Source organism: Schistocerca americana, chromosome 10 (assembly GCF_021461395.2).
Source record: "Schistocerca americana isolate TAMUIC-IGC-003095 chromosome 10, iqSchAmer2.1, whole genome shotgun sequence".
NCBI classification, from domain to species: Eukaryota; Metazoa; Arthropoda; class Insecta; order Orthoptera; family Acrididae; genus Schistocerca; species Schistocerca americana.
This window is the reverse complement of record NC_060128.1, coordinates 55096051-55108995: the sequence shown is the minus strand read 5'-3', so window position 1 is coordinate 55108995 and position 12945 is coordinate 55096051. Positions and strand designations below refer to the sequence as shown.

Genomic DNA, 12945 nt, shown 5'->3' with positions numbered 1-12945 from the left:
CACAGATATAGAATACCTACTTAAAACGTACACAGTCTCAGATCGGACCGGGCAAGGACGGGGCAGGAAGGCGGCCAGTGCGTTTTCCGTGGAACCGTGACATTCTCACACTACTTTTATTTTTAATTAAATTCTGCACACCACTGTGTAATTATTAGCAGATTTTCATAGCTGAATGGTTCACTCATTACTTTCAATTACATTTATGAATGTACTGTTGTTTCTGAATTGTAACTGATTGTTGACACCAAACTTCAAATGGAGGTAAGTTTCATTGAATTTGCTCTATATTTACTCTATTGAAAGGAGTTTAGAAGCTGTCTACAATAGGTTCTGGACTGAACTGAGGAGGCTGCAGCTATTTTGTTAAGTAATAACTTTCTAATTTACTCGATTAAATTTAGTTGGCACGAGCACAGATAGTATTAATCGATATAGGGAGAGTTTGTTGTTAATAATATAGATAGATTAAGTTCCTACGATTTGTATGTTTTTTTGTTAATATACGTACGCCTCGACTCGCTCCGTATCCCTGAGGATCCTTCCCATTCAGAGAATTACAGAACACACGGACGAACGATCGAACGACTGTGTGGACACCACGTACAGCAGATCGACAAAAATATCGAAACACGACTCGTTATTACGCCTAACACATTTTGTGAAACAGCTTCCAGTCATCTCAGAATGGATAATTACTGGTGCTGTATGGTTTCGAGGGAATCTTTGAACCATTCTTCCTGCAAAATAGTGGCAAGTTCAGGTGGTGACTAGTAATCGTGCACCCTTCTCTCTAAAGTAGACCCGAAGAGTCAATGACATTCAGATCTGGTGACTGTGGCGTCCAGGGGAGATGTGGCAATCCACCTTCTCGGTAACAAAACTGGTACCAGGCTACGCGAGCAATGCGAACAGGGGCCTCGTCTTCTCGGAACGCGGCACCGTCGTCGACGAACAGACGTAGCACAATGCGGTGGGCCCGATCGGCTAGGAGGGACACACAAGCACGGGCAGTAATGCCACCTTTTCAGAATTAACTGGAATACAGTGACGTGGCTACTCAAATCACCACCGAACCCCTGCCACGTTTCACCCTTCGCAGCAAGTAGCCCGTGCCGTAAGCCCGGAACGCCGTAAATGAGACGTGAACTCGGTCACCATTTGGAAACAGTGTGAAACGAGATCCGTCCGACTAAATGACTTTCTTCCGCTGCTCCGTATACAGAGTTTTACGTTTTGGGCATCCCATTTTCCTGTCACGGGCATTTATGTCACCGACGAGTGGTTTTCGAGTTCCAGCTCGCACTGCAGTCCCCGACTTTTGAAGCTCCCTCGGTGTCGCCTCAGTGCCGACAGGGTTCCGGCTTGTGAGATTCAGTTCTGCGGTGACTTTTGCAGCTGTCGTCCTTTTATGTTTTGTCACAATCTTCTCCAATGACCATCTGTATTGTGACTTAGTGGATAACGTTTTCCTCCTTCCCCTGTACGCGATACAAATCTTTGATACGGTGCCTCTCCAAGTACCGAGCACTTCAGCTACCTTGCTGACAAATGCACCTGCGTACTAGCGGCGTCAATTTGCCCACACTTAAATTCACTCAGTTCTGAAATAATGCACTCACAGCTACACAGAATACTCGTCTGACCACAACTGACACTTGCAACTGACTCAGACAGGTGTCATTTGTTCTCAAATACAACAGTGTAACCCGCAGGCTCAGCTAGGATCTTCATTTATGTTAAATCGTGTGTTTTTCACAGTGTTTCCACCCCTTGTAATATGCTTGAAACTGATATCTGCACAATGAAGTTTCCTTCACCCACGAAGTGTGTCCCACAAATATGGCAATGTGAAATTTTAGTGAATGGAAACAGGAAAAAGTCTGTCGAGATCTTCATCTTCGGTTTTTTGCAGTTCGAGTGACAATTAGTTTACAAGTTTTAATACATTCTGTAACATAGGACTGTCACTTCAAATAAGCATTATAAATTCTTAGCAATTTAGAAAACTATTTGATTTATTGATTTTTAATACACATTATTTTTTAATGCAGTACATGTGTTTTATCCAACACTAGTGAGTGCTAAGTGCGTATAAACTGAATGTAGTTACTTATGCTTTTCATGTTTCATCATTCCTGCCACTACTACTGTTTGAAACTTGGGTAACATTTATGTCCATCCTATTTATTTCTTACTTGATAATCCTACAAATCATTTTTGCTTTATTCTCCAAGTACTTTTATTATTTTGTTTACCGATAAACTATACGATTTTATAATACTCAACTGAGACTCTGAGACAATTCGAGAACATTTGTCCCTATGTGCGACTAAATCCCCCTCCCCTTTCCCCTCATAGACTTTCACTCGTATCAGTTTTGGTGCTAACTGTGACACACACCGAGTACAGGAGATTCCACCCTCAGCTTGCAGCTCGGCATCCCAAGCGGCCACTGCTAACTATCAAATCTCCTCCTGTACAAGCTTATGTTCGCAGGATGTACAGTCAATTATTAATTACAGCTTGTCATCAATCCTCGGTGTTATCTAAAATTACTCCCAGACTGCAGTCAGTTTCAACGTCTTTTGTATTGAGGGAAAACGGGATTAAAACATTGTAGTGAATTATTTAAAAATGTGATAGTTATTTTCTCACATCATTTCATCAAATTTGTTCCTTCTCTGGATTCTGTTTAAATGTCGTAACTCGGTCGCAGGACCGACGACATCACTGCTCGGTCCCCTCCCTAAAATTGACCGACTGACCTGACTGGGTCACTGCTTCCGACTCTGTTGTACGTTACTTTTCTCGTTATCTAAATCCGACTCGTCAGATTCTTTTATTGTCAATACCTGACCGTCATAACCACATAAACCGTTTATTAATGTTATGGGAAAGTTCTTGTAAAATGCAAATACTTTAGGATTAAAGGAGAGCCCTCACCGAAAAGCAGAAGCGTCAATTTGTCGATTCGCACACACGAAAGGAAGAAAACTTGACAGTTATCTTTCAACGAGCTAGACTAAAATGCCCACACGGCACCGTGGGGGGCCATCAAAAGATAACTCCGAAAACTGGCATTCCTCCGTGTGTGCCTGTCGACAGCTCACCACTTCCACTTTTCTGTGAGTGGTATCCTAAAGAATAAACTGTTTATTACTATTCTGAGCCTCGTACTTCTAGCAGTATTCGGTACAAGTGGAAAATGATCGCCAGCACGCTTTCGATCAGTTGTGCTCTGTGGCACAATCTTCTGGGGCATTCCAGCTAAAGTGAGAAGTGTTTATCCCGGAGAAGTGTGCAATAAGAATGTCGCACAAAGTCGACAACCAAACATCTCGCAGAAGCCTCTTCGGGAACCTGAGAGTTTTGACACTTACGTACCGATGCGTATACAGCCTAATGGTACTTTTGTTAATGACGTGAGTGAACGGAGGATGAACTCGGCAGTTCACAGCCACAATACTACACACAGAAACAATGTCAGTACAGACTACGCATCCCCCTGGACGGGTCTAAATGGGGGGAGTCTGTAGGTCGCTCTGTCATTTTACCCCGACTGTGTCCTCAGGATCTGACAGCCTCGAGACTTTACTGTCTACGTCACGGAATTATATGCGACGTTGCGGGCACCGGAGCAGACGAGACGTGTTTTGCAAATTCCTCATCTGTTCCGATCCCCTGGGTGCCCTTCACAGTCTCCGATGCTTCTAGCCGGCAGATAAAGTAGTCAGTACGTCCGGAAGCCCTCCTCCAGCTAGAAAGGCTGAGAAAGGCGGTCTCTTTCTGCTGGGTGCCAGGGCACACAGGCATTGCAGATGTAGCTGTTTCGCAATCCTCAGTTAGTTCAGAAACGCACCCCCCTGCGTGCTGTCGAGCTACAGAGTCACACGTCAGTGGGATGACGAGTGGCCGGAAGTGACAGACGACGAGCTCCATCTAGTTAACACCGAAGTGCGGCTGTGGCGTACTTCCTTCCAGCCGGAGACACACGAGGTTCTCCTTACTCGTCTTTACATAGGCCACAGTTCTCCGACGCACGGCTTCTCGATCTGGCGAGAGGACCCTCTGACGTGTGGCGTACAGATAACTGTGTGCCACCTTTTACTAGATTGTGTTTCATTTTCGGACCAGATGGCAGTGGCACATTTGCTGACTGATTTGCTCTCTATTTTAAATAACTTTCTGATTAATGTGGTTAGGGTTTTAAAGTTTTGTGAATTGTCCAACACGTTTCCTACAGCTTTAGGGAGACGGTCTTAATGTGTTAATGGGGTGACTGGCTCACTCAACCGTGTTGTCTGCAAGTGGCCTGCCAGTCACATTTCTCTGTACTGTTGTTTTAGATCCTCTGTTGTTTTAATCCCTGGTACAGCACCTTTGACCCTTTCTCTCTCGTCTTAAGGCACGTGAGACAGAGTGTTTCTGTGGGTCAATGCAAGTGAGGTGGGACTAAACATATGAGCACCATTTTGTAGGCTTCATCCCCATTCTGCACAACAATTTTATAAATATCTAGATAGTTTGTAACAGGCAATGCCTGTGTGCATTCAATTCTTAGGTGTACGATTATTTTATGGGCGTTGAAGAAACAAAACACAGACACAATTTTTAAACTGCAGAAAAGAGCTGTAACAATAATAGTCAGGTTAACTGTAAAGAGCTATTTACAAAAAATTGGGCATAGTTGCTGCACCAATAGTGTACATCTGCTAGTCTGTGGTGCATTCCAGGGCAAACATTATCCAGTATTTCATTAACAGTTCTGTACATAATCCTGGAACAAGAGGCAGTTTGGACTTACATTTATCAAAAACAAAACACCCAAAATAGCATTTTGTAGCAGGGAATTAAAATCTATAATAAATCACCAAAGGGAATGAAAAAGATTAGTAAAATACATCTGTTTAAAAAAGACAGCTAAACATTTGTCATAAGTAATGCATACTACACAGTTAAAGATTTCTTAGAGGGCTTAGAGCAGCAGAGAGAAATGAAAGGGGATAACTACCACGTCACATTTCAGTTCGTGATCACAGTTTATTGCTTTCACAAGAAAATAATGTGTCAAGAAGTAACATGCACGACAGTAATGTCTTGTCATTCTCTCGAGTTCAAGCTCTCACTCTTCACAGGTGTATGCCGACTTAATTTTTCACGTGGACTGAGGAGCATAGATGAATATGTAAGAGCACGGATTCTGCTTTCTGAACAGACTGGAATTCGTGCAAGGAGCACAGCAGCGTCTTCACAGTCTGGGAGTCTCCTGCGCGTGACCTCGACGCGTCCGGCGACGAAGAACAGAACTGTGTTACGTATTACGAGTTACCTGAAACAAAATGTGAGTAAATCGAGGCACGACGTACGATAGGGACTGACCGAATGGGCCAGTGCAGCTGTTACTGACCTCATATTTGACAGTATGACATTACAGTCCAGCCATTCCAATTCTGATTTTCCCAAATCAGTAAAGCAAATGTGAGGACAGTTCCTCAATCCTCGAGCAGCCGCACCTACATACAAAGTGCATTAACCACAAATAACGTTATATACATTAAATGTATACGCAACTGCGGATCTGGACAGCCGTCATTTGTATATTGGAATGACAACAATGAAAATTTGTGCCGGAACAGAGGCACTGCAATATCGTACAAATGACACAGTCTTACACTAGTCCATTGCCATTTTAAAACTGCAAGCCCTACCTATTCCTTCGACATTGATTCGGCTAACAAACTGATAAGCCGTGGTGTCGTATGTCGAAGTGACCGACAGTAAAAAAAAAAAAAGACCAGTGAGCTACATGAGAAAAAACGTTCCACATAAGAAAATGACCCACATTATGAGGTAGCAGCACGATTCCAAATGAGGTAGTTGTCTACAAAATAATTAGTAATTGAATAGGCATTTGGCAGGATCTGATGCAGCTACACTGTTTAGGGCTCCGAAGGTGCCACTGCTGTGGGATAACAGAGTGATACAATCAAAATTTATTTTATTATTGTTTAATTAAACAGTGATTTAGCTCGTATAACATAAGTTTATTTTATTTTTGTTTAATTAAACTGCGATTTTGTTCCCACGTATTCACCTCGGTAACATAAAGACGGCTATTCTTTACACGTGTACGAAGTATGCCACACGTCTGCTCACGTTACAATAATCGGTGCAGCTGCTCGAGGGTCAATCGAGACCACAGCCGACTGCTCTGTCCTGTCCTCGTAAAGATTATTATATATTCTGCCTGCTGTATATTTTGAGCTATCGATTTGTACTCTATTATTACACTGTGAGACATTTCTTGGATGAATAAAATTAACCATAAATAACAATAATTTACATGCTGGTACACAAGTCTATAATAGGATGCCAGTGCACTTTAAGGAGGAGACTGAAAATCCCCAAATATTTAAACACAAAGTATAAGTATACCTCACTAGCCATTCCTACGATATACTGAATATTTGAGCTCAGGAATGTAAGTGCTACGTAACTCATAATGTTTGTACCAGATGGATCTTGATTTTCCAGTGTATAACAGCTAATAGTTGCCTCCATAAAGACACAAAATATTTTGTTTGAATTACCCACACACATTATGAAAATGAATGTATATATATGTATGTTCCACATCTCCTAAACCAATGGACCAATTTCAACCAAACTTGGTACACATACCAGTTACTGTCCGCCTGCCTGGAAAGAATTACTAGTGGGAGAGGGGGGAGTAGGGGAGTCAGAGGGTAGGTACCACACCTACCTAAAAACGGGGCACGGGTGGGCGTGAAACTGCAGTGAAGACCGTGACATCACCGAGATCCGTCCCGCAAAACGATGAAAGGAAAAAATGTGTAACACTTACTACATTCTTGCTGTTCGTGCAGTAAAACTACCATGTGAAGCACAATATTTTAATTTATTACTTCTTTAGGCCTACTACTAACTGTATTTGTAACACATTGTGCAGGCAGTAGTCAAACGTACCTATAAAATTATATCATTGTACGACATATAATTCAGGAAATACGATATCGTTCACAATGGGCTGCACATAAAGCAAATTGCAGGACAAAATTCACTAGAGGTACAGGTGTGTATAAAACGTGTGAAATATTTAAAATATATCTGAAACATTTGTGACACGTCCGCCCCCCGGTAGCCGAGTGGTCAGTGCGACAGAATGTAAATCGTAAGGGGCCGGGTTCGATTCCGGGTCGGATCAGAGATTTTCTCCTGTCAGGGACTGGATGTCGTATTGTCCTAATCGTCACCATTTCATCCCCATAGACACGGAAGTCACCGAAATGGCATGAGATCAAAAGACTTGCACCCGGCAAACGGTCTACCCGAAGGGAGGCCCTAGTTACGTGACATTTACATTTTATTTGTGACATATATTACAATTATATGTGAAATAAATTTGACGTGTGTACATCGGCGAAGTCACAAGTAAAAACTTCATCATAAACCCGTGGAATGATATCAGCAAAATGTGGTACACGTGTTAGTTACAATCTGGAAAGAAATACTTTACGGAGAGGAACCCTCGGGCTCCTATCGGGTCGGGGGTGATAACGTGCAGAGAGAAGGAGAGGTAGAGATGGGCAGACAGTGTGGGAGCGGTAAATGAGCAGAGAGGGTGCTATATACAGGGGGTTTCAAAATGGACATACCGGTTTTAAGGTGTTTTAGCATTTACTGCGTTCAACTTACAATTGTAAATAATACACCAAATTAAAGAGCAACTCAAACAGTTTTGTTTGTGTACCTGTGCACGATGGGAAGAGTATGGAATGACAAAGAGTGAAAAAACATGGTGAATGAGTGCAAGTCTTTCACACTTAGCACCGAGGAATATCCCCGCGGAAAGTTTATGGGCCTCTCTTTTTCAGTGCAGCAACTGTGTAACTGATGTTTCTTATCTCGATGTTCTACACCTATTGCCCGTGCCTCAATGGGAAGAACACATCTTTATCTGGGTACAAGATGGCGCGCCGCCTCACTGGCATAACTCAGTATGCGACTGGTTAAACGACGTATCCGACCAGTGGATTGGGTGCAAGGGGCTGGTTGACACAGCACTTCATGCACGACCTCCACGTTCACACACGATCGGACGCGATCATGTGTATGTGCCTTTGATACCAGCTGATCTGTCTGTCTTCAGAAACAGTGTTATTGCGACAGTTACTCCAGACACATTGATCAAGGTTTCAGAACAATTCACCTATTGACTCTACGTGTGATCAGTGTTCACACTGAATAATTGGAAGAAAAACTTTTAGTGTTTCTCTTTCATTTGGTGTATTATTTATACAGGGTGAAAAATATTTAAACCGTCAAACTCTGGGAGGTTGTAGGGGACATCAAAACAAATATTTTCCCCTAATGTCATTTTTTCCTATGAGCATTATTTAAACCGGTGGAGGCTGTATTACGGTCTTCAGTTGTTAGAGGCCGTATTACGATCTTCAGTTGTTATAGGGCATATTACGCTCTTCAGTTGTAGGCAACTGCTGTCCACCAGTGTAATAGTGCATTGTCTCCGTTTACTAATGGACCGATACACCTGGAGTGAGTACACTGATACGGTTGGTGCGTACTACGTAGCGAACCACAATGGACGAGCTGCACAGCGGGTTTATCAACAGCAATATCCTAATCGCCGTATCCCGCATCATACGGCCTTTGCTGCTGTGTACCAACGTCTGCGTGAAACCGGGCCATTTAGCAGATTACCTGGACAGGGACACCGCCGCACGGTAAGAACGCTGCAATTTGAGGAAGCTGTCTTGCAGCATGTGGAGCGGGATCCTTCAATCAGCACTCGTGCAATTGCATGTAACGTGGGGACCAATTAGACGAATGTAACAACAGTCCTCCGAGAGCAATTGTTACGTCCATTTCACTTACAGCATGTCCACAACCTGGAACCAGTTGATTATCCACCCAGAGCACAGTTTTCACAGTGGTACCTGGAACAGTGTGAAATGCATCCTACATTTCCAACCTCTGTGTTGTTCACCGATGAAGCAACGTTCGGGCGTGATGGAGTCTTCAACATGCACAATTTGCATGTCTGGAGTGAGGATAACCCACATGCCACAGTTACTAGCGCTCATCGAGTGCGGTCCTTTGTTAATGTGTGGGTCGGTGTTGTTGGGAACTGTTTAATTGGGCCGTATCTGCTACCCAGGCCATTAAACGGAAGGCACTATTACAATTTTCTCGCCAGAGCATTGCCAGAATTGCTGGAAGACATCCCACTCCCTACAAGACAACGCATGTGGTTCCAACATGATGGGGTGCCGGCACATTTCAGTCGTCGTGTGCGTCGATTCCTGGACCGACGGTTCCCAGAAACGTGGACTGGCAGAGGTGGTCCTGTACCGTGGCCTGCTCGATCCCCAGATATGTCCCCTCTGGACTTCTTTGTGTGGGGAGAGATGCGCAACCTTGTTTACGCAACTCCTGTTGCATCAGAAGAGGATCTGGTTGCCCGAATAGTAGTAGCAGCAGGAACAATTCAGGATATTCTTGCGGTTTTTGCCCGTGTCAGACAGAACATGATCCGACAGTGTAACCTTTGTTTACGTGTCAAAAGAGGCATTTCTGAAAATCTACTGTAATTGAAATTGGATTGTGTTAATGTGTTGTCTCTTGGTCATAAAAAATCGGAAAAGTGTTTGTTGTTTTAATTAATTCGCCGCCACAGAAATCTTCCTCTACCGGTTTAAATACTCCTCGTAGGAAAAAATGACATTAGGGAAAAAATATTTGTTTTGATGTCCCCCCCACAACCTCCCAGAGTTTGTCGGTTTAAATACATTTCACCCTGTAATTGTAAGGTGAATGTAATATGTGCTACAAAGCCTTAAAATCCATATATTCATTTTGAAACATCCTGTGTACCTGGACAATGCCGTGTACTCAGCTTGATACATAAGAGCAGTAGCTGAGTAGTGTAGGAGGAGGAGTAGTGGCAGCTCGTTAAAGTTACCTTAAAGTACATATCATAATTATCAATTCAAATAGGTAAGTGTTAGTTATAATTTGATGTTAGTACACTTTTCTGAAGTAGCTAACAGTGTCTGGCTCCATTTGTTACTGTATAACACGACTCGTTACAGATCCCTGAACACTAATCTACATGATGGAAGTGGCCAAACACAGTGTGTGAATGAACATCAAGTTGCATGACAAACTGTAAGCTGCTCCATAACTGACTTGATAAGTAAGTTCACAGGATAGAGGAATGCAAGAGAATCTCATTTCTTATACAGCTACACCAACTGGAATTTAAAAATCAAGTTCTTAATGCTCTCACTTAATTTCCTTTAAGTTTTCCGCAGTTGACGTTAGCAACTTGTCAGTGTCTGGATTAATACAACAGAGATGACATCAGTTCCGTTGTAGCCTAACTGTACAAAGAAATACACAAATGGCAATTTTCTGGTTCAACCACTCTTTAAATGTAGCCCACTAGGTATACACGTTACAGTGGTCACGCCATCGCCCTCAAATGGGTTTCATTGTGTTTGTCATGGATACCATTTGTGGCATACACATGTGATAAGCAGTGAGGTCACAATTGCTTTCCACACAATAGACAGGCTAAAATCTGGGGCAGGAAGGGGAGCTGAGGGGGGCACATGATCTAACTTACGTGTGACTGAGCTACTTAGTTTCATGTTCCATAGAAAGTTGTAATGTCACTTCACATTCACATCACCAATTTGTAAATCTGGCTATGTGCTCAACAGTTATCCTACCCACCATCTTTAAAACATTACAATAGAAATTCTTTTATAAAATAGGAGTTGTCAAGGAAGATTGGTTGGTTGGAGAAGGGACCAAACTACGTGGTCATCAGTCACTCTGACCTGAGATTAACTAAAACCGATAAAATCCCACATTAAAAGGAGGAACTACAACATCCATAGAATGATAAAAACTATTGACAGGGAAGGAAGGAAAAGGCAAGAAGACGAGGTGAGGGAAAGGAACTGACTAATGACAGGGGCATGAAAGAACTCAGGAGACAAGCGAGATGCTCAGGATATAACAGACCCCATGAGGAAAGGAGTGGGAAGGTAGATGGCCAGTGTGAACCACCAAGCCCAGTTGAAGCCAATCCAGACGGGATGAAGGGGGGAGCACGAAAGCCTGCCATCCCCTCCACTCACCGATAAGGTGGAAGGAGTTGTCAAGGAAGAACTTTTCAGTTTGTTTTCAAATATTACTTTGGTACTGTCATTTTATATCACAAGATAAGTCAGCAAACATTTTAGTTGCAGCATTGTACACCCATTTTTGTGTTAAGTACAACCTTAATGTGGAGTAATGAATGTCATTTATTCTTCTGGAATTGCAATTATGCACATCATTGTTCATTTTGAACTGCAGCGGATTATTGACAAAAATTTCAAGAGGGAATAAATATACTGTGGAGTAGTAGTAAAAAAGCCCAACTCAAACAGATGTCTACTAGAGGATTGTGGGCAAGCACCACATTCATACAGCATGTTTTTGAGCAATTAAGATCTTTCTTAAGGCTGTCACCACAATCATTATTTCGTATGACATTACTGAATGAAAATATGTTAATTTGCTGATTCGTCTCTCCCCTAAAGTTACACTGATTCTAAGTACAAATGTGGCAGAAGTAAGTTGCTTTAGGAGCTCTAAAATGTGCTTTAAGAAGCTGGTGTTATTCATGGATGGCGAACAAGTCTTAGCCACACACAAGCAACCCATAACGGCTAATGTATTACAAACCACAAAAATTCCCCATGTTGCTTGGCGAAAAGGGGCTAATGTGATAATGCTGTTCCATGGTACCGTCACTGTCAGACTTATCATCTGCCACGCACTTTATAAAACAAACAGGTTTTCTTGGGCATTTGTATTATAGAATACTGGTACGGCACTCAGTGACGGTGCTGCGGATTATTATTATTATTATTATTATTTTCCGCCACACTAAGTATTGTTCGCAAGAAAAAGTTATCTAAGGGGCACGCAAGGAAATAAAATTAGTGTGGCAATGTGAAAATACAATCAACTGAACGCTGTATTATTAAACATATCGCCACAGTAAATACGATGACCTAAATGGAACAGCAAACCCGTTGACATTGGCACACATAACCATAGGCAGTGGTCTAATTCAGCCTTGGTACGAGCAGCTCTGGCGGCATAAATAAAGCATTACACTTTTGATGTAAATAACAGAATAAGGAACAAGATGCCTTGTAGCATGGAGAACCAAGGCGATTCATCCAACTTCGTATAACGTGGGGGGCAGACATGCTTCGGAAAGCAAGCAGTTTCCTCATTCCTTACAGGTGTAATATACGATAGTAGATGTCATCAATTGTATATGGTTTATATGACGTCTAAAAATCAATGAATACGTGCACGTGCAACATGTAAAAACTAGAAACTTTATGACCGCTTATAGGACTATTTCACGTTTCAGGGTCACTACTGAACAGGGAGTAGGTACACGCGACTAAAAAGAAACTTATAAATGTTCAGCTTGTACTGAAATTTGGGAAGTGAATGTAAAATGACTCGTTCGATATGAAACATATATCGTGCAAACCCATGGAACACGAAACTAAATAGTATTGTTAACACACAGTCGCGGTATTGGTATACAGGTACTACGTTTTAAACCGTTTACATCATATACGCTAACGTTAGTGTTTAAGTAACACCACACTTACTTTCACATAATGTTTTATATTTACAAATTTTCGACAATTACATTTTCTGTCGGCACCTTGTTCCTATAACCTTTAAAGAAGTCAGAATGTGGGCGGTAACATTCATACCTAGCCAGAATCAGTATTCTGTTATCTCTTTTACGGCTGTAAAAGCGAAACAAAGTACAAACTTCCACATTAACCGATGCAACGCCCGTGTAAGAGTTAA

At 42.2% G+C, this 12945-nt stretch overlaps 1 protein-coding gene across 2 annotated transcripts in view; it reads right to left on the bottom strand.

The window, feature by feature from the left end:
- LOC124552526 overlaps positions 1-6831 on the bottom strand; it is a 199714-nt gene extending 192883 nt beyond the window's left edge. For both annotated transcript variants that reach the window (XM_047126838.1, XM_047126840.1), the window contains exon 1: positions 6767-6831. In XM_047126838.1, the coding sequence (XP_046982794.1) occupies positions 6767-6816 (50 nt within the window). In that variant the 5' untranslated portion in view covers positions 6817-6831. The remainder of the gene's footprint in view (positions 1-6766) is intronic.
- Between the last annotated feature and the right edge of the window lie 6114 nt (positions 6832-12945).